Source organism: Ornithorhynchus anatinus, chromosome X1, assembly GCF_004115215.2.
Source record: "Ornithorhynchus anatinus isolate Pmale09 chromosome X1, mOrnAna1.pri.v4, whole genome shotgun sequence".
Taxonomy (NCBI): Eukaryota; Metazoa; Chordata; class Mammalia; order Monotremata; family Ornithorhynchidae; genus Ornithorhynchus; species Ornithorhynchus anatinus.
In genome coordinates this window covers 47,517,621-47,539,778 of record NC_041749.1, presented here as the reverse complement: position 1 = coordinate 47,539,778, position 22,158 = coordinate 47,517,621, and the positions used below count along the sequence as shown (strand labels likewise).

The 22,158-nt window shown below is 48.9% G+C and overlaps 1 protein-coding gene across 1 annotated transcript in view; it reads right to left on the bottom strand.

The window, feature by feature from the left end:
- The window catches only part of SPOCK1 (SPARC (osteonectin), cwcv and kazal like domains proteoglycan 1), a 448,756-nt gene that overhangs the window by 112,026 nt on the left and 314,572 nt on the right, over positions 1-22,158 (bottom strand). Inside the window, exon 4 of the mRNA XM_029051596.1 lies at positions 291-405. Coding sequence (XP_028907429.1) covers positions 291-405 — 115 coding nt within the window. The remainder of the gene's footprint in view (positions 1-290; positions 406-22,158) is intronic.

Below are 22,158 nucleotides of genomic sequence, written 5' to 3'. Positions count from 1 at the left end.
GTGTCCAATACAGTGCTGGGTTCACAGCAAGCACTCAGTAAACATAACTGGCTGGTGGAAAGTAGGTGCTTGATAATGCTTTGACCCAAGTCAGCTCCCTAGTTGGCCCCACTGGGAGGAGGCAGGGCCAAAGCTCTGCCGCATCCTCCAATGGACAGCTCCGATTCTTGCCAGGGCTCTGCTGGACCATCCTGGGCAAGCTGGTCTTGTGCTGCACCCGTGGTCTTGTCCACGGTGAGATCCTGCACGATGTGGGGGTCCCTGTCTGAGGTGGGTAGGTGGCCACTTACCTGTGCATCAGCTGTTTACGGCTCACACATGTGGCAGTCCGGTAGTCGTGGGTCACACACACCTTGTGTGGGCTGCATTTCACCTTCAGGCAGGGGTCCTTGGCAGGGTCCAGTGCTGCAGCAAACACAATGAGAGAAGCACAATTAGGATTTTCCAGCATGTCCTGTTCAGGTAAATCAATTTCCAATTCTAAGCAGGGGCTGAACTTGGGGTGGGGCTTGAAGGGGGGTGGGAAAGGAAGACATGGAGGAAAAGAGGGAGGAAGGGAAAGGAAGGCTAATAATAATAGCTGTGGTATTTGTTAAGTGCTTACTATGTAACGAGCACGGTGGTACATACAGGTCAGACACAGTCCCTGCCCTACGTGGGGCCCCCAGACTAAGGGAGAGGGAGAACAGAAATGTAATTCCCATTTAACAGATGAGGAAACTGAGACACAGAGAAATGAAGTCACTTGGTCAAGGTGACTCAGCAGACAAGTAGCAGAGCCAGGATTAGAACCTGAATCAAAGCTTCAAAGCTCTCCACAACCTTGCCCTCTCCTACCTCACCTCCCTTCTCTTTCTACTGCCCACCCCGCACACTCCGCTCCTCTTCCACTCACCTCCTCACTGTCCCTTGTTCATGCTTATCCCACCGTCGACCCCTGGCCCACGTCCTACCGCTGTCCTGGAATGCTCTCCCTCCTCACGTCTGCCAAACTAACTCTCTTCCCCTCTTCAAAGCCCTACTGAGAGCTCACCTCCTCCAAGAGGCCTTCCCAGACTGAGTCCCCTTTTCCCTCTGCTCCCCCTCCGCTCCCCTCCCCTCCACCTCTGCTCCTCCCCCTTCCCCTCCCCTCAGCACTGTGCTCATTTGTATATATTATTTATTACCCTATTTATTTTGTTAATGAGGTGTACATCCCCTTGATTCTATTTTGATGATGTTCTTTTGTTTTTGTTTTGTTGTTTTGCTTTGCTGTCTGTCTCCCCCGTTTAGACTGTGAGCCCGTTTTTGGGCAGGGATTGTCTCTATCTGTTGCCGAATTGTACATTCCAAGTGCTTAGTACAGTGCTCTGCACATAGTAAGCGCTCAATAAATACTATTGAATGAATGAACCTGGTTCTCGTGCCTCCCAGGCCTTTGCTCTTTCCACTAGAGCAGACTGCTTCTGAGGGAAAGAGGGGAAGGAGAAGGAAGCAAAAGGTCCTAAAGGAGGAGCACCATCTTCTGCTCTCTCCCCTTCCCTCTAGTCCTCACGGGGCACCAGGGCCGGAATCGAGCAGCTTTCTTTGCCTCCTACGAGTAGTCATCTGCCCCCGGCCTCCGCCCAGCCCAGTCGCAAGGCCTATGGAACCACACAGCTCTGTGTGGCTGCAGAGCTGCCACAGAGCTGCCTCCAGGGGTCTGAGCCTCGGCTTTCCTTCCTGGTCATGGCCAGTCCCCGCTCATCTTATGGTTCCCCCAGCCCACGCTCAGTGGAGCCTAGCTCCCTCTCGCACTGCAATAACTTCAGGCCCAGTTTGCATCATATAGACTGCAGCTTGAGCCCAGCCTGAGAGACGACTCAGGCCTCAGCTGGCAGGGGGCAGGGCAAGAGGTGGGGCCACCCATCTTAACCCCTCAGATCCTTTCTGAATCCAAAGGGCCGGGCAGGCCAGTTATGGTCTGCTGCCTTTCCTCCCTATTGTATTGGCCTTGCTTCTCTGGTGCTAAGTCCATGGGGCAGTGGATTCCATGGTCTCATTTCTGGGATTTTGTTCAAATAAATGGAAAACTTGGTTCCACAGAAACCAGTCATGATCAACTCTCATTACCTCTACACCAATGACTCCCAAATCTACCTTGGTAGCCCTGAGCTCTCTGCAATCTTACGATTTCCTCCTGTCTCCAGGTCATTACTACATGAGCATCTCACTGGTGCCTCCAGCTCAACATGTCCAAAATTAACTTCTCATCTTCCCACAGGAGTCCTCTTCTCCGCCTGACTTTCCCATCACAGTTGGCAATACCACCATCCTCCCTGTCCTTGAAAACTGCAACCTTGGCATCATCCTTGACTCCCCCCTCTCTTTCAAACCTCTCATTTCACAAGCAACCACCATCCAAACAACCACCCTGCTGGTCCAGACACTTGCCATATCCTTGGCTGACTCTTGCATCAGCCTGTATCAGCCACCAGCCTCTTCCTCTTGAGCCCATATTTCACTCTGGATCAATTTTCTGAAATGTCATTCTGCCCACATCTTTCCACTCTTCAAAAACCTCCGGTGGTTATTCATTCCTCTCTGCATCAAGCAGAAGCTCCTAACTATTGGATTTAAGGCACACAATCAATCAACTCTCTCCTTTGTACTTATCTATTCTCTCCCCTACTGGACCCTGACTTATACTTTCTGCTGTTCTCTAGCCAACCTACTCACTGTATCTTGTCCTTGTGGCTCCTGCCTCCCACCCCTTGTCCACACCTTTTCCCTTGCTTGGATCTCCTTCCCCCTGCAAATCCAGCAGATCATCTTCAAAGCCTTCCCAAAATTGAATTTCCACCAAGAGACCTTTCCTGTTTAAATTCTACTCTTTCCAGGCTATAACCCCCAACTGTTACCTCAGCATTTCTGCACTACCAGAGCATCTGTGAACTCACACCCTCCTGTAGCCCATTCATGTGCATATCTTACATGCCCCATTTCCTAGGTGAAAGCTCAGGTACCCAGGACCTTTTCCTCCTATTTGTAAATTTCACTGTCTCTCCAACTAGACTGTAAACTCCCTGAGGGCAGATACCATGTCTGCTAACTCTATTGTTCTCTCCCAAGCACTTGTTACAGCACTCTGCACACAGCAGGTGCTCAATCAATATTATTGATGGATAAGTTTGGGATCACATGCTGGCTGCCTGGTGAGAGGGGTGGTATGGGCTGTTTAGCTGAAATACAGGCCTCATTGCTCTCCAGGTGTGGACAGCTTGAACTCCCCCCACCTCTCACACACACACAATTCCCCTTCCCTTCCCTTCCCCTGCACCAATCCCTCTCCTCTCTCCGCCCCTCCACTCTCTCCCATTCCTGATCCAAACACAGAAAAGAAGTCTCTACTAGTCTTCTGCTCACAAACTGAACAGTGTCTTGGCTAAATTGTTACCACTTGACCCACTCAGGTAACAGGACTGTTCCATGATCACGGCTTATGACAGATCCTCTTTCTTATAGTGACCCACTAGTCCCACACACCAGGGTGGCACCATTCTGCCGTAATCTGGTAGATGCACACCTTTATAGCAAAAACTTGGGTTTCTTACAGACAAATAATCCACTCTTAAATGCTTCCCAGACATCTCTCCTTTATTCCCAGTTCAACAGAGTCCTTTAGACTGAGCAAGTTCCTCCTTTCTTTTGATAATAATAATGTTGGCATTTGTTAAGTGCTTACTATGTGCAGAGCACTGTTCTAAGTGTTGGGGTAGATACAGGGTAATCAGGTTGTCCCACGTGAGACTCAGTTAATCCCCATTTTACAGATGAGGTAACTGAGGCACAGAGAAGTTAAGTGACATGCCCACAGTCATACAGCTGACAAGTGGCAGAGCCGGAAGTCGAACCCATGACCTCTGACTCCGAAGCCCAGGCTCTTTCCACTGAGCCACGCTGCTTCCCCTATGAAGCCTATGTGAACCCTATGGTGAACCCTATGTGGGAATCTCTTGTCAAAGGAAATTCCTCTCCTGATGGTGTACTTGCTTGATGACATTGTGTGGGAACTCTTTCTTGAGAGATCTTTGTTTGAGATCCAAACTCCATCCCAGTTGCTTTCATGTTGATCCAAACACTTATCCTATCCCACCTTGAGTACTGCATCTGCCCCCTCACTGACCTCCCAACCTCCTGTCTCTCCTCACTCCAACCCAAACTTCCCTCTGCTGCACATATCATTTATCACAAAAATCTTCAGTTCATGTGTCTCCCCACTCCTCAAGAACCCCCATTGGCTGCCTATCCACCTCTGCATCCAATAGAAACTCCTTACCATTTGCTTTAAAGCACTCGATCAGCTTGCCCCATCCTACCTCACCTCACTGATCTCCTACTACAGCCCAACTTGCACAGTTAATTCCTCTAGTGCCAGCTTACTCTGCTCCAATCTCATCTGTCTCGCTGTCAACCCTTTTCCCATGTGCTTCCCCTAGCCTGAAACTCCCTTCCTCTCCATGTATGTCAGAACACCACTCTCTCCACCTTCAAAGCATTACTAAAGTCACACCTCCTCCAAGAGGCTTTCCCCAATTAAGTCCTCTTTTCCCCGGCTCACTCTCCCTTCTGCATGATCTATGCATTTCAATCTGTCACCTTTGGACATCTAGTACTCGTCCCAATCCCACAAAACTTATGTACATATCTTTAAATTATATATTACAAGTTATTTATTTATTCATATTAATATCTGTCTCCCACTCTATACTATAAGTTCGTTATAGCCAGGGAATGTGTCTGCTAATTCTGTTGTAACTTGTACTGTACTCTCCCAAGCACTTAGTACAGTGCTTTGTACATAGTAAGCACTCAATAAATATGATTGATTGATTGATTTGAGGCTGCTCTGCATATGGTTGGCACTCTGGACAGTGCTCTGCACACATTTGGTATCCAGGGAAGTGCTCTATAGTCATCTGGTGCCCAGCTTTGAACACAGTTAATATGGAAGAATGCTCTGTACACACTTGGCACCCAGAACAGTGCTCTTTACCCAGCTAATATCCACAACAGTGCTCTTCACCTAGCTAATATCCAGGACAGTGCTCTCCACCCAGCTCTTGCCCAGGACAATGCTCTGCATATACATGGCACGCAGCACTGTGCTCTGCCCAATAAATGTTGTTGATGACGATTTTTCCAAACTGTCAATCCCACTGTCTGTATTGAAATTCTTCTCCAAGGGCACATCCTGCTTCTAGGTGTTGCAAGGGACAATCGTTTCCAGCAGCTGCACCATGCACTTTGGCAAACTGGCTGGTTTTAATAGGCACAGCCCCAAGAAGTCCCAGTGTCGGCTGTCACCCACGAGGTGATGGGCAGGTGATACGGTAGGGAAATAGAAAAGGCAAGAGATGATCACTCCATGTCCATCTCCTCAGGCCCCACCTTCCCTTCCACTCCGAATGGAGGCCCTCTTCAGGCCAGGGATTTTCCAGTCCCCCGTTCCAGCCCAGGGCAAACTTCCTTTGGTATTCTTATCCAGGAAATGTGACCAGGAGGCCCAGCCTGCCTAGGACCCACCGGGGGTAGTCAGCCAGTTTGTAGAGTACCCATGTTCTGACTTCTCCTGTGTCTACTGGCCGCAGCCCCCCTGTTGTCCCCTGGCCCATTCATTTGCCCAACACCCAGGGGATGAAGCAAAAACCCAGGCTGGCCCATCCTGCTCTTGAGCTGGCAGAAATTAAAATGGGTAAGAAAGGGGCTAGATATAAACAGTTGAAAGGTGAATTTTGGGATGCTCTGCCCTTAGTATAATGGGGAATTGAGAGCTGGCAACACATTTTTGGAGAATGGGTCAGAACATACTCTCTTTTCAGTTAGGACTAATGTTCCTGTTTTCAGAAACCAGCATCTTTCATGACCTCTTCCTTCTTCCCAACTTGGTCAAGAACTGGTGCTCAATTAGACTCTTAATGAGACTGTTGGCATTGCTTCAGGAAGGAGCTGGCTTCTTCCCTCTTCCCAGGAGTCAGTCAGCAGGGCAAAGTCCCAAGTCTCTACCCAGACTTAAAAGAATACCTACAATTTGTGTAGTCCTACCCATTCATTCATTCAATAGTATTTATTGAGCGCTTACTATGTGCAGAGCACTGTACTAAGCGCTTGGGATGAACAAGTCGGCAACAGATAGAGACAGTCCCTGCCGTTTGACGGGCTTACAGTCTAATCGGGGGAGACGGACAGACAAGAACAATGGCACTAAACAGCGTCAAGGGGAAGAACATCTCGTAAAAACAATGGGAACTAAATAGAATCAAGGTGATGTACAATTCATTAACAAAATAAATAGGGTAACGAAAATATATACAGTTGAGCGGATGAGTACAGTGCTGTGGGGATGGGAAGGGAGAGGTGGAGGAGCAGAGGGAAAAGGGGAAAATGAGGCTTTAGCTGCGGAGAGGTAAAGGGGGGATGGCAGAGGGAGTAGAGGGGGAAGAGGAGCTCAGTCTGGGAACGCCTCTTGGAGGAGGTGATTTTTAAGTAAGGTTTTGAAGAGGGAAAGAGAATCAGTTTGGCGGAGGTGAGGAGGGAGGGCGTTCCAGGACCGCGGGAGGACGTGACCCAGGGGTCGACGGCGGGATAGGCGAGACCGAGGGACGGCGAGGAGGTGGGCGGCAGAGGAGCGGAGCGTGCGGGGTGGGCGGTAGAAAGAGAGAAGGGAGGAGAGGTAGGAAGGGGCAAGGTGATGGAGAGCCTTGAAGCCTAGAGTGAGGAGTTTTTGTTTGGAGCGGAGGTCGATAGGCAACCACTGGAGTTGTTTAAGAAGGGGAGTGACATGCCCAGATCATTTCTGCAGGAAGATGAGCCGGGCAGCGGAGTGAAGAATAGACCGGAGCGGGGCAAGAGAGGAGGAAGGGAGGTCAGAGAGAATGCTGCTCAGCTTACCCCAGGCAAGTTTCTAGTTAAGACTCGTGATCTTGCTTTCCAGAAGTGGGAGATTTAATGATAATAAGAATAATAATGATAATAACTGTTGTATTTGTTAAGCACTTACTGTGTGCCAGGCACTGTACTAAGCACTGGGGTGGATACAAGCAAATTGGGTAGGACACACTCCCTCTCCCAAGTGGGGCTCACATTCTCACTCCCCATTTTACAGAAGAGGTAACTGAGGCCCAGAGAAGTGAAGGGACTTGTCCAAGGTCCCTCAGCAGACAAGTGGCAGAGTTAGGATTTAAGCCCATGAACTTCTGAGTCCCAGGCCTGTGCTCTACCCACTACGCCATGCTGCTTTGGGTGTTTTCCTCCTCCTCACTCACTCTCCTATGCCCCAGGTGGGGCAAGGGAGGCATCAGAAGGCTCAAGAGAAGGTGGAAATGGCCACCAAAAGCCCTCGTGGGCCTGACCTGGGCAGCCCAGATCCAGTTAGTAGAATGCCCAATTGCTGCAGCATACCAATGTTGCAGAATCCTGCTCCCAGCTCTCAGCTCTGATCAGATGGGGCCAAGGTAGCAGAACTTGCCCTGCCTCTCTAATAACAACAAATAATTGGGGCATTTGTTCAGTGTTTACTTCAGAAATGGAGAGTGTTGCCAAAGAATCCCAGGGTGACCTCTGCCATTCTGAGCACACTCACTGCTGTTCCTGTCATTTCTGAAAGGAGCTAATCTCATGTGACTCCTAAGAGTCAGGCCCCCAATGTCATCTGTGCAGAAGGGCCTCAGAGAGTGCTTGGCAAAAGGAAAGCCATCGTGGCCCTCATGTGGCTGGAGTCATGACGACAGAATGCATGGTTTAAAGGCATGGTGAAGCAGGCTCAGATGATGCAACAGAAAACTGAGTGGCTTTCATTCTACTCTCCCAAGTGCCTTGTATGGTGGGGATGGTCATTAAACACTGATGATGTAAGAGAGAACAATAGGCCTTACTTTATTAATCCCTCATTTCTCCTATCCACCATCCCTTCTACTTTTTCTAAACACTTGGGTCTGTTCCCCTTAAGCACTTTGACTCTCTCCTCACCCGCATTCCCGCAACACTGAAGTACATATCCCTATAATCTGTTGCTTCCTCTATTTTTTTATTTCTTTTAATGTTTGTCTTTCCCAGTAGATCAAGGGCAGAAATCATGTCTGTCAACTTTATCATATTGTGCTCTCCCAAGTGCTTATTACACTGCTCTACACACAGTAAGTGCTCAATAAATAACACTGATTGATTGGCCCACGCTCTCTCTCTTGCATCCTGAAATTTAGCCCATTTCCCCTCCATGACATCCCTGACTTACTCCTGGGCCTTTAGAGACAGGCTCTATACCTGCATCTGGGACTGTCTGAATCCCCAGAAACAGCCAAAGGGGACTGTTATCAGCAGAGGTCAAGTGACTCCCTTGGGTTTTTAGAGAAGCAGCATGGCTTAATGAAAAGGGCACGGGCTTGGGAGTCAGAGGTTGTGGTTTCTAATCCCAGCTCCACCATTTGTCTGCGGTGTGACCTTGGGTAAGTCACTTAACTCCTCTGTGCCTCAGATACCTCATCTGTAAAATGAGGATGAAGACTGTGAGCCCCACATAGGGACAACCTGCTTACTTTGTATCTACCCCAGCTCTTAGAACAGTGCCTGGCACATAGAAAACACTAAACACATACCATAATAATAATAATGCTAATAATAAAAAATTATTATTATTATTACTGTAACTGCTACCACTACCACTGCTTGTCTTGTCTTATGCCGTCGAGTCGTTTCCGACACCACGGACACAACTCTCCGAGAACACCCTGCTCTCCATCTGTAATCGTTCTGGAAGTGTATCCATAGAGTTTTCTTGGTAAAAATACAGAAGTGGTTTACCACTGCCACCTTCTGTGCAGTAAACTTTTCCGCCCTGGCCTCTCTCTCATGCCACTGCTGCCCAGCATGGGTGAGTTTTGACTTGTAGAAGATTGCCTTCCACTTTCTAGCCACTGGCTAAACTAGGAATGGAATGGGTAGGCCTCTGCTTGACTCTCCCTCCCGTAGCCGAGACTGATAGTAGCCGAGACTGATAGAATACTGGAAACTCTCCGGGTCCCTGGGGCACCAGACACCCAGGGCCTGGGGATCAGAGGAACCAAATGAGCTGGGGGATACAAAAGAGTGCTCTGGATCAGACTGCTGCCCTGCAGCTGCCTGGGTATACCCCAGCCAAGTGCTGGCTTTAGGAATGGAGAATCCTCCAAGACAGAGGGCATATCTCCTCTGTCCCTGTCCTGGATGCTTCCTCCCATCTTCTGCCTCCCAAGCCTGAAGTCTCTGGGTTCCTGGAAGCCCCAGAAATTGGGCAGCCTGCTGTAGCCATTGTTGTCAGCTCTGTCTGAAGGGATGGGGGTGGGTGGGCTCCTCTCCTCCTTTTCCAGCTGACCTTTTGCACTCCCTCAAGCTGTGCTTCCCATGATGCTCAGAATCCTTTGTGGCTTTCTCTTGTTGTTAGCAACTCAATTAGGAAATAAACACTAATGACTGCATTAAGCCGTTAGTGGCACTAAAAGGCAAGCTGATTTTTCTAGGCCAGATTAGCATCCTCCTCCCCCCCTCCTTCTTTTCTCCTGTTCTTGACCCTCCTGCTCCCGCCCCTCCTCCTGACTCCCAGTTTGGTGCTCTTTCCTATAGGCCACACTGGTGCCCTCACTGTTTCTTGACAGCCTGTTCTCTGACCTTCAGAATGTGGCATAGACCCTGACCCTGGCCCTGTGAACACAGAGATCACCTACTCCCCTGTGGCACAACGGGGAGGGACAGGAGCAAACCACCTATCTGGGAGGTTGGGTTATTCTTCTGCCCAAAGGTGGAGGGGTGGGAGAAGGTTGGACAAGATGACCTGCTGGGATCTCCTGCCTCTCTGAGATCCTGTCACCTGCATCAATGCACACAGAGTAAGCTCAAGACCCACTGACCTCCCACCTTCAACACCAGGAACTAACTCCCTCTGGACTACGTCCTGTGAAGTTCTCAGGGGAGGGAGAGTTGCAGTGGGGCAGTTTCCAGCCACCTGGCCCTTTCCTTTCAAGGTACTCACAAGGCTCTGTATGGGCCATGAGTCAGTATATGGGGAAATTGAGGCCTGGTGAGGGGCGATGAGGAGAATGAGCCCAGAAGGCACCTCTATCTTCCTAAATCAAGCAGGGAGTTCTGTTCACTAGACTGTACTGCCACTCCACTTCCACCTTGGGACCACCTTGGCCTCTGGATTCACTCATGGCTCCAGAATGCTTTTATTTCTGCCCAATCCAAGGAAACCTAAAATGGGAACAGAGATTCAGGAACACCAGATTGCTACTACTTCACCTTTGCGAATCTTGGTCGAAATCACTTTGCTCCATAATAATTCTGGTAGTTGCTAAGCACTTACTATGTGTCAACCATTGTTCTAAGCCCTGGGGTAAATACTAGTTAATCAGAGCAGGACAGAATCCCTGTCCCACAAGGGATTCCCACTCTAAGGAGGAGGGAGATTGAAGATTGTAATTTCACTATCCCCCCTGCCCCTGCCACAACTAGGGAAACCTGTATTTCTTTAAAAAAGAAACTCACAGCCTCAGAATATTTAACACTCTCTAAGCATAATTGCTCACACTGATTTGCATTTGGAAATCAATTCAGCTAAAAATTAATTACCAAGGCCTGAATACTTCAAACATGCACGCAGATTATTTTGAGTAAATGAACTTTGCAGTACAACAAAACAGTAACAAATCAAGCTGCTAGCACGTATATAATCACCACAGCTCGTTCTGTTTCAGAAAAACAGCACCATTTGGGTGGGCGTGGATGGGACGATGGCTGGAGAACGAGCCCTTTCCTTTCCCAGAAGACTTGGTTGTGGCCCCGGCCCTCCGCGAGGCCTCGGACCCCAGAGAAGCCTCACTGGGGGCTGCTGTGGAAACAACATGGGTGAGGGGTCCTCGCCCTTGCTCTCTGCTAGGAAAAATCCTACAGGATGAGGATTTGGTGAGAAAGGCCCTGGTCTAAGGGGTCAGCCTTGAGGGCAGAGTTAGGAACTGGAAGTGAGGAGAGAGGGTAAGCTTATTCCTGGCTTGAGGCAAATAGCTTTCCCAGATCTCGCAGGTACTGAGTGAGGCACCTTCTCCCACCAGCCATTACATAACCAGGAAGGGCCTGTCCTAGCTCCAGGGCACTGTGCTGAATATGCTGTTGCTGGTCCCTGGGTCATAGAGTGGCCGCTGCGCAGGCCACTGGGGGCTTTGCCTGTTACTATGAGAAGACCAGAGCCTTGGCTAAGGCCATCTTTCCCAGATAATTTTGGGTGCATTCTCCAGTAATGCCCCCCAATTCTGCCCCTCCACCCCCACCCCAAGAGCAAGCCTGCCCCAGCTGCAGAGCCTGCCTGGGGCCCAACCTTGTTAGAAGAATCTTACTCTGTGTCTTGTGAGGAAAGTAATGCAGAAAAAGCTGGCCCTTCTGTCCATTATCCCATCACATTTTATTCACATATTATGGGATTGAGTAAGCACTCCCTGAATGCCCAACACTGTACTGCCTTCAAAACTGGAGTAGCAGGTGTGGCTGTGAAACCAGGAGTGCTTTTCCAAGAAGAGTTATCTCAGGAAAAGGCAGATCCTGTGCCCTACCCACAACTGCCCTGGCAGCAAGCCCTCAGGGAAAGGGCACAGGGCTGGGAGTCAGTAGGCCCAGGCTCTGATCTCAGCTCCACCATTGGACTGCTGCGTGACCTCAAGCAAACCACTAAACTCTCTGGGGCTTCCCTTCCTTATCCGTAAAATGAGGATAAGATCCCTGCTCTCCCTGTCTCTTAGATTGTGGAACGAAGACTGTATCCAATTAGATGTATAAAACCCAACAGTGAGGGGTGGATAAAGGTGAACATAATTTCCAAGGGCAAAGAGGACAGTCTGAAGCAGCTCCTTGAACACTGGGTCTGCTTGTTTCGTGTCCAAATAATTATGCTTGAGGAGATGTGCATGAAGAGTGGTGATGAGAAGCAGCGTGACTCAGTGGAAAGAGCCCGGTTTGGGAGTCAGAGGTCATGGGTTCTAATCCTGGCTCTGCCACTTGTCAGCTGTGTGACTTTGGGCAAGTCACTTCACTTCTCTGGGCCTCAGTTCCCTCATCTGTAAAGTGGGGATTAAGATTGTGAGCCCCAGGTGGGACAACCTGATTACCTTCTATACCCCCCTCCCAGCGCTTAGAACAGTGCTTGGGACATAGTAAGTGCTTAACAAATGACATAATTATTATTATTACTATTAACTGACTTGCTCCAGGTCACACAGCAAGCCAGTGGCAGAGCGGAAGCTAAGTGCAGTGTTCTGCCTGCAGTGCCCATTGATCGTCCTTAGTAAAGTGCTCTGCCTGTAGTAGATGCTCAGTACAGTGCTCTCGAGACAGTTGGTGCTCAATAAATAATGATGGTGATGACCCGCTGGACACCAGTTATCCTGGCTACTCTAGTATTCCATTAACTACATGAACATATTTTCAAAGGGGCCCCCTTTCTTGCACTCCAGCAGCTTGCATTCATTCATTCATTCATTCAATCATATTTATTGAGTGCTTACTGTGTGCAGAGCATTGTACTAAGCACTTGGGAGAGTACAATTCTGATTCTGTCCCTTAGGCCTTGTGGCTCACTGGCTCCCTGCAGAGCTGGGTCTTCAGAATAAAGGCTAAGCTGGTTGGGAGACTGCTCTGCTGGAACTGCTCCTCCACAGCTCCTTGAGGGGCCTCAGAAACTGGGATGTGGGGTGGGCAGGTCTCTGAACAAGCTGTTTTATTTAGAAACAAGGATGGAGCCGAAACCCTGAAACTATTCATGTCTGCACAGCCTTCCCCGGAAGCTGCGTGCAGCAACGGAGAAGCAGCGTGGCTCACTGGAAAGAGCACGGGCTTTGGAGTCAGAGGTTATGGGTTCGAATCCCCGCTCTACCACTTGTCAGCTGTGTGACTGTGGGCAAGTCACTTAACTTCTCTGTGCCTCAGTTACCTCATCTGTAAAATGGGGATTAAGACTGTGAGCCCCTCGTGGGACAACCTGATTCCCCTGTGTCTACCCCAGCGCTTAGAACAGTGCTCTGCACATAGTAAGCGCTTAACAAATACCAACATTATTAAGCTCCATCGCATACACTAGGCCTCCAGGACAGCACCTGGAGATTGGCAGACGGCCAGGGTGGTGTTCTGTAATAGAAGTAGAAGCAGCAGCAGAACAGCAACAGCAGTAGCAGTAGTAGAATTGGAAGCAGCAGTGTTTACTGAGCACTTGCTGCGAAGCACTGTACTTCATGCTTGGGAAATACAGAATGATGAAATGACACATTCCCTGCTCACAGGGAGCTGACATTCTAACAGGGAAGACAAACATAAACATATTTATGAGAGTGATCAAAATATATATTAGAGCAGACACATATACACGAGTGCTAAGGAAAGTATATAGTGTTCATAAATGCTAGAAGCACTTTGGGGAGGGTAGGTTCCCAGAGCAATACTCTGCACTCGGTAGTTACCCAGGTTAGTGCTCTGCACAGGCTAAGTACCCAATACAGTGCTACACCTCCAGTAGGAGCTCAGTACAGTGCTCTGCCTGATGTGCCCATCGATCGTCCTTAGTAAAATGCTCTGCCTGTAGAAGATGCTCAGGATGGTGCTCTGCAGACAGTTGGTGCTCAATAAATCCTGATGGTGATGGCCTGCTGGTTACCTGTTATTCTGGCTACTCTAGTCTTCCGTTAACAACATGGTCCCACTTTCAAAGGGGCCCCCTTCCCTTGCCCTCCACCAGCTTTCAATACATTCACTCAGTTGTATATATTGAGCACTTACTATGTGCAGAGTAGAGAGTACTGGGAGAGTACAATACAACAACGAACCCTGCCCACAACGAGCTTACAGTCTAGAGGGAGACAGACATTAATATAAATAAATTACCATTATGGACATAAGTGCTATGGGACTGGGGGGTGGCGGTGAATATAGGGAGCAAGTCAGCGTGAGGCAGAAGGGAGTGGGAGAAGAGGAAAGGGGGGCTTAGTCAGGGCAGGCCTCTTGGAGGAAATGTGCCTTCAGTAAGGCTTTGAAGCAGGGGAGAACTTCTATGTCAGGGACCGGCTCCTGCTGCCAGTACACTAGCCTTGCTCCTGAAGCATGCCCTGGGCCGGAGCAAACTCAAGCCCCATCGGTCTCGAGAGGGCAGGAGACGGGTGGCTCTCTCCAGCCGCAGTAACAAGAGGGGCTGTTGTGCCTGGGACAGATGGTGATCCTTTACCAATGCACGTTGAGGAGAAACTGGCTGGGGATCAAACTGCAAATTCCAGAGTTTTTTAAAATAGTATTTGTTAAGGGCTTACTATGTGCCAGGCACTGTACAAAGTGCTGGGGTAGATACAAGCTAATCGGGTTGGACACAGTCCCTGTTCCAACTGGGGCTCATTTTACATGAGGAAACTGAGGCACAGAGAAGTTAAGTGACTTACCCAAGGTCACACAGCAGGCAAATGGCAGAGACAAGATTTAGAACCCAGGTCCTTCTGACTCCCAGGCTGTGCTATATCCACTAAGTCACACTGCTGTTTGAGTACCGACCATCAGCAGATGAAACACAGACGGCAAAAGGGCAGCATCATTAAGACTTTTCAAATTTCCTGGGGACACTCAAATGCTCATCGCCAAACTGGTTCCATTCAATCCCTCCTCCCCTGCATCCTTGCCCTCACAAAAGGAAAGGATGCAGCTGTGTCTGCTGTCAGCTGTCTCGCTCAGAGACAAGAATCCCCTGTACCACATCCTCCACCACTCCACATCCCAAGAAAAATGACAAAATGGGAACAGGATGGAGAAGTAGAGTCCTCATTAGGCCTATTGCCTGATTTTCATCCAGCTGGGCCATAGGCAGGTGGGTGAGACAGTGTTAGTGTCAAGTCTTATTGCTAGGGTCAATGTTGGGATGTCCATTCAATCAATCGATCAATCACATTTATTGAGTGCTTACTGTGTGCAGAGCACTGTACTAAGCTTTTGGGACTGTACAATACAACAGAGTTAGTAGATACATTCCCTGCCCACAGTGAGCTAGAGGGAGAAACAGACATAAAATATAAGTATAAATAAATGAATTACAGATATGTACATAAATGCTGTGGGGCTGAGGAAAGGGCGAATCAAGGGAGCAAATCAGGGTGAAACAGAAGGGAGTGGGAAAAGAAGAAATGAGGGCTTAGTCAAGGAGATGAGCCTCTTGGAGATGAGCCTTCAATAAGGTTTTGAAGGTAGGGAGAGTAATTGTCTGTCCTATATGAAGAGGGAGGACCTAGAAGCAGGATGTGTGCGTGAGGCTGGAGGTGAGCTAGATGAGATAGAAGTAAAGTGAATAAATTGGCATTAGAGGAGCTACGTGTGCGGGCTGAATTGTAGTAGGATAGTAGCAAGGTGAGGTAGGAGGGGGCAAGGTGATTGAGTGCTTTAAAACCAAAGTTTCTGCTTGATGCAAAGGTAGGTGGGCAACCACTGGAGGCTCCTGAGGAGTGGGAAAATATGGACTGAGTGCTTTTGTAGAAAAATGATCCAGGCAGCAGAGAGAAGTGGGGTGGAGCTGGGAGCGACAGAAGGCAGGGAAATCAGCAAGGAGGCTGATACAGTAATCAAGGCGAGATAGGATAAGTGCTTGGATGAAAGTAATAGCAGTTTGAATGGAGAGGAAAGGGGGGATTTTAGAGATGTGATGAAGTTTGAACCAACAGGATTTAGTGATAGATTGAATATGTGGATTGTATGAGAGAGATGAGATAAGGATAACTCCAAAGTTACAGACTTGCGAAACAGGAAGGATGGTGGTGCAGCCTACATTGATGGGAAAATTATGGGGAGGACAGGGTTTGGGTGAGAAGATAAGAACATGTTTTGGACATGTTAAGTTTGAGGCAAGAATAATAATGGTGGTATTTGTTAAGCGCTTATTGTGTGCAAAGCACTGTTCTAAGCGCTGGGGGGATACAAGGTGATCAGGTTGTCCCACGTGGGGCTCACACTTTTAAATCTCCATTTTACAGATGAGGTAACTGAGGCCCAGAGAAGTGAAGTGACTTGCCCAAGGTCACACAGCTGACAAACGGCGGAGTCGGGGATTCGAACCCATGGCCGCTGACTCCCAAGCCCGGGCTCTTTCCACTGAGCCACGCTGCAAGACTGCAGAAGGGGAGAGAGATCAGAGCTGGAGATGTAGATTTGGAAATCATCTGCATAAAGGTGGTACTTGAAGACACTGAATGAATAAGTTTTCCAAGGGAATGGATGGAGATGGAGAATAGAAGGGGACCCAAAACTGAGCCCTGAGGGACTTCCACAGTTAGAGGATGCGAGGCAGAGGAGGAACCTGACAAAGATACTGAGAATGAGTGGCCAGAGAGATAGGAGGAGAACCAGGAGAGGACAGTGTCAGTGAAGCCGAGGTTAAGTAATCTTTGATTAGTGGGCGGTCAACAGTGTCGGAGGCAGTTGAGAGGTTGGGGAGGACTAGGATGGAGTCAAGGCCATTGGATTTGGCAAGAAGGAGATCATTTGTGATCTTTGAGGTGGCAGTTTCTTTGGAGTTAAGGGAACCTAGGCCATGCTAAATCATTAATATTAATAATAATGAAAAAGAGCTGCAGATTTCCCTATCCACCTGCTATATGAGGGAATACATGCCCATCCCTCCCCGATCCCACCCCCTACCTCAGCTGCCTGGGGCCACCACAGCTTGGGGTCCCCGGGCCTCTAAATGGCAGGATCGAACACTGCTGCTTTCCTTCAAATGGTGTTGGCCTGTCTCGCCACCCCACACACCCCAGGAGCCAATATCCAGAATGAGGGCCCAGCCAGAGGGAGGAATTCACAGGCCAAGAAGGATCTTTGCCCTGTGTGTGATTCACTCCTAAAATAAAGACACTAGGCCACTGTTTTATGGAGAGATATGATGGAGAGATAGGATGGATTGTGGAGGTGTTGGGGGGAAGATGTGGCCATGTGGACCAGAATACAGGACAGAGGGGTAGGTGGCAGATGGATGGGCACAAGGACAGACAACCCCATTCCTATTTCCAGGTGTCCAGGGCCCTGGTCTGGGGAGGGGAATCCCAGAATCACCTTGGAAAGAACTGGACCTTCACACCCTTTGCCTGTCCTGGACTGAGAAGAAGGCAGTGTTCCCGCTATTTCAGTGATAGGTCATCATGGGCTCGAAAATTATCCACGGGATTATTTATGAATGTAGACCACCAAACTATGGTTCTGCAAACTATAAGAATGAAAGGTCAGGAAAAAGCTCATAGACTGTCTGGTTCATATCATCTTTCTCTTCTGCCTATGAACCCTCAAGTTGTCTGAGACTTCCCCAAAGACCCTAGGCTCTTCTGGGCCCAAAGTCGCTGTGGTATTGGGTTGCAGGAAGCAGCAGAACACCCAGACTTCCTGTCCCCCTGGACCTGCCCCATTCTCCGGCCTGGGGTGTTCAACATTCAGCTGTCTGTACTCTGCACAGGCAGATTGGCTTCCACTGGCAAACCACAGAGGAAGTGGCCTCGGGACAATCATGCTGTTAGAGGTTGGGTGGCATTCAGCCTCTTTCCACCTGAGTGCCCAAGGACATGGGAGGGAACAAGGGGGCTCTAGGGCAAGGGGAGAAAGATGGCTTTACCTTATGCTGCTTAAGCAGTAGATTGTAAGCCAGCATCATGTCTACCAACTCTATTGTATTTAACTCTCCCAACCATTCAGTACAGTGCTCCTCATATAGTAAGCACTCAATAAATACCCTTGATTGATTGGTAATCAATCAAGTACCTTGCCCGCAGTGTCATGTGCAAACAGGCGCCAGCCTAAGGGTGAGGGGGCCGTGGAGATGGCCTTTACATTTCCCGCCTCAGGGCCTGCCCGGGTCTCACACCAGCCCCACGATCCATGAAAAGGACCTGCAGATTTCTGAGTGGGAGCGGGGCGGGGGGCATTCCAAGTAAATCTAGGGACTAGAACACAAACTCGAGATAAAATATTTTCTTGGATGTGGGAGAGGAGGCTCCTGTGAGGGGCAGCGTGGCCCAGTGGAAAGAACACAGGCCTGGGAGTCAAAGGACCTGGGTTCTAAACCCGGCTCTGTCACTTGCCTGTTGTGTGACCTTCGTTAAGTCACTTAAATTCTCTGTGCCTCATTTTCCTCATCTGTAGAATGGGGATTCAATGCCTGGTCTTCCTCCCACTTAGACAGCAAACCTCTCATGTAGGACATGGACTGTGTCCAACCTGATTAACAACTATCTACCCCAGCCCTTACAGCAGTATTGAACATGCAGCATGTAGTGATTTATAAATACAACAATAATAATAATAGTAATAATAATAATACTAAATTGAATCACTGAGGTCCTGATCCCTCTCTGCTTCAAGACTCTGTATTTCAGCACTCACAGGTTTTGTCATTGTTCCACCAACCCAAGGGTCCCCAAGACCATGTGGGTGGCACCTGCCCTGACCCAGCCAACCTAGCCTCCAGTTTGAAACACCAGAATCAGACATGCAGACTTGGACATGCAGAACTGGACATTAGTGACGCCCAAGGTGCAGTGGTCATGATCTGATATTTTATTCGGTTAATTCCTTCCACTTTAGCTTTGCAGGAGGGCTGTGTTCAGACTTTGTAAACAGGCAGCCTGAGGCCACTACTTTACGGCTGTTCAATTTGAGAGCGGGTAGCTCTGGGATGGCAGGTTTACATAATTAATAATGTTGGTATTTGTTAAGCGCTTACTATGTGCAAAGCACTGTTCTAAGCGCTGGGGGGATACAAGGTGATCAGGTTGTCCCTCATGGGGCTCACAGTCTTCATTCCCATTTTACAGATGAGGTAACTGAGGCCCAGAGAAGTTAAGTGACTTGCCCAAAGTCACACAGCTGACAAGTGGAGGAGCCGGGATTAGAACCCATGACCTCTGACTCCCAAGCCCAGGCTCTTTCCACTGAGCCACGCTGCTTCCCATTAATGGAGTCCTCTGAAATGGGAATGGTGGCTTTGGGGCCGAATGGAGTGGAGCTTGACCCCAGCGTTTTCCAAACTAGGTGTGATGGACACACACCCACAGAAAAAGGGATGGCTGTGTACCTGGCCCTGCACTAGTATAGCTTGTGCCAGAGGTGTCCGTGGCTTGGGATGGCCAGACATTCCCTTTCTGGAGGCCCCATGCCGTTCCTCCTGTCATCACTGAAATTCCTTTCCGCAGGCATTCAAATGAGCTGAGAAATTTGCCATTTCCAACACCTCACTCAGCTGAGTCGGCTGCCTCTTTAGGTTGTGCTGTGGGATGGCCCATCGTGGGAGTTGCTGGAAGTCAAATACCAAGCTAGAAATGACTCAGGTCTTAAGCAGAGTGGCTCAGTGGAAAGAGCACGATCTTAGGAGTCAGAGGTTCTAATCCCTGCTCTGCCACCTGTCAGCTGTGTGACTATGGCCAAGTCACTTAACTTCTTGGTGCCTCAGTTACTTCATCTGTAAAATGGGGATTAAGACTGTGAGCCTCATGTGAGACAACCTGATTACCCTGTATCTACCCAGTGCTTAGAACAGTGCTCGGCACATAGTAAGCGCTTAACATATACCAACATTATTAACTGCACACAGCTGGTGGCTCTTGCCCTACACAAATGGTAAATTACCTTAGGGATGTTCATTATGCTCTGAATTTCCCCTATTTCTAGTTTATTTGAATGTCTGCCTACCCCATCATACTGTAAGCTCTTCAAGAGCAGGGAATCTTGTGGGGGTTTTTTAATGATATTTGTTAAGTGCTTACTATGTGCCAGGCAGTGTACTAAGCGTTGGGGAAGATACAAGCTAATCAGGTTGGGCAGTTTCCCTGTCCCAAGTGGGGCTTGCAGTTTTAATCTCCATTTCGCAGACTCAGAAACTGAAGCACAGAGAAGTTAAGTGACTTGCCTAAGTTCACACAGCAGACAAGTGGTGGAGCCGGCATTAGAACCCAGGTCCTTCTGACTCCCAGGCCCATGACCTATCCATTAGGCCATGCTGGTTCTCTGTGCTTTGTGTTTGGTCTTTCATGCTCCTCCATAATTCAGTAAACTCCTTGAGGTCTGGGATCATGTCTATCAACTTTATTGTATTGTACTCTCTCAAGAGCTTAGTAGAGCGCTCTTCACACACTAAACACTCAATGAATACGATTGATTGATCAACATCAAGAGCCAAGCCAGCATGATCTAGGACTCATACATTTGGGAAGTGAATATCTGAGAAGCTGCATGGCTTAGTGGAAAGAGCACAGACTTGGGAGAGGTCGTGGGTTCTAAACCCTGCTCTGCCACTTGTCAGCTGTTTGACTCTGGGCAATTCACTTAACTTCTCTGTGCCTCAGTTGCCTCACCTCTAAAATAAGGATTAAGACTGTGAGCCCTACGTGGGACAACCTGAATACCTTCTATCTACCCAAGTGCTTAGAACAGTGCTTGGCACATAGTAAGCGCTTAATACCATCATTATTATTATTGTGATGTGAAATGAAGTGAGGCCTGAGGGAAAAACTGATCACTGTTGGCCGGGGCCATCAAAGACAAGGTCTTTGCCAAGGAAGGAAAAGAGAGTTCTGTATGTTTGTGTGTCAGAGTTGGGGGCCTCAACTCTGCCGACCTACTGCTCCATCCCACCTTCCTCACCCACCAACTTGGGCACACACCCGATCTCATCATCTCTAACCACTGCACAATCTCTACCCTCACCAACTCTGAAATCTCTCTCTCTGACCACAACCTTCTCACTTGCCTCCTCTCTCACACTCCTCCTCCCCATAAATCTCTACTATTCCCCAACAGAGACTTCCGCTCTCTTGACCCCATCCACCTCTCTCAGCGTATCACACCCTACCTAGCCTCCATTCTTCCTACTCTTGATGACCAAATAGATGCTCTCAACCCCACCCTCTCTACTCAACTCACTCAGTCCCCAATTCCTTTGCCGCTCTAGCACCACTAACCCACAACCCTAGGTCACTTCCATTATCCACCTCCTTCACTCTTATGCTTGAGCCCCTGAACGCTGCTGGTGGAAATCTAAACATCAGGCCCACCTTGTCCACTTCAAGTTTGTCCTTTCTTGCTTTAATTCTGCCCTCTCCTCTGCTCGGCAAAACTAATTCTCTTCCCTTATTGACACCCATGCCCATCACCCTCATCAGTTGTTCCAGACATTTAACTCCTTCCTCAGGCCCCTTGTCCCTCTCCCCATCCCCCATTTCTTACCCCCAACTATCTGGCCAACTACTTCATTAAGAAAATGAACACCATCAGGTATGAGCTCCCCAAAATCACCCCCCCACCCCCAGGCCCCCTTTTCAACTTTTCCATCCTTCCCAGCAGTATCTGCAGAGGAGATCTCTTGCCTTCTCTCAAGTGCCACCCCTCCACTTGCTCATCGGACCCTATTCCTTCGCATCTTTTAAAAACTCTCACCCCTCCCCTCCTTCCCTCCTTAACTACCATCTTCAACTTCTCAGTCTCCAGTGGCTTCTTCCCCACTGCCTTCAAACATGCCCACATCTCTCCCATCTTAAAAAAAATCCTCCCTTGATCCCATAGCCCCCTCCAGTTATCGCCCCATCTCTCTCCTACCCTTCCTCTCCAAATTCCTAGATCTAGTCATCCACACTAACCGCCTTGAATTCCTCTCCTCTTCTCCTGCCTCCTGCTCCTGCTCCTGTTCCTGTTCCTCTTCTCCTGCCTGAGAAGCAGTGTGGCTCAGTGGAAAGATCATGGGCTTTGGAGTCAGAGTTCATGGGTTCGAATCCTGGCTCGGCCACTTGTCAGCTGTGTGACTTTGGGCAAGTCACTTAACTTCTCTGTGCCTCAGTTACCTCATCTGTAAAATGGGGATTAAGACTGTGAGCCCCACGTGGGACAACCTGATTCCCCTTTGTCTACCCCAGCGCTTAGAACAGTGCTCGGCACATAGTAAGCGCTTAACAAATACCAACATTATTATTATTATTATTGGAGTGGGCAGAGACTGGAGGCTGGGAGCCAACCAGGAGTTTATCCACGACAAGACCTGGTCTCACCTTCACAACATCACCAAGATCCGCTCTTTCCTCTCCATCCAAACCACTACCAAGTTAGTACAATCACTCATCCTGTCCCAACTGG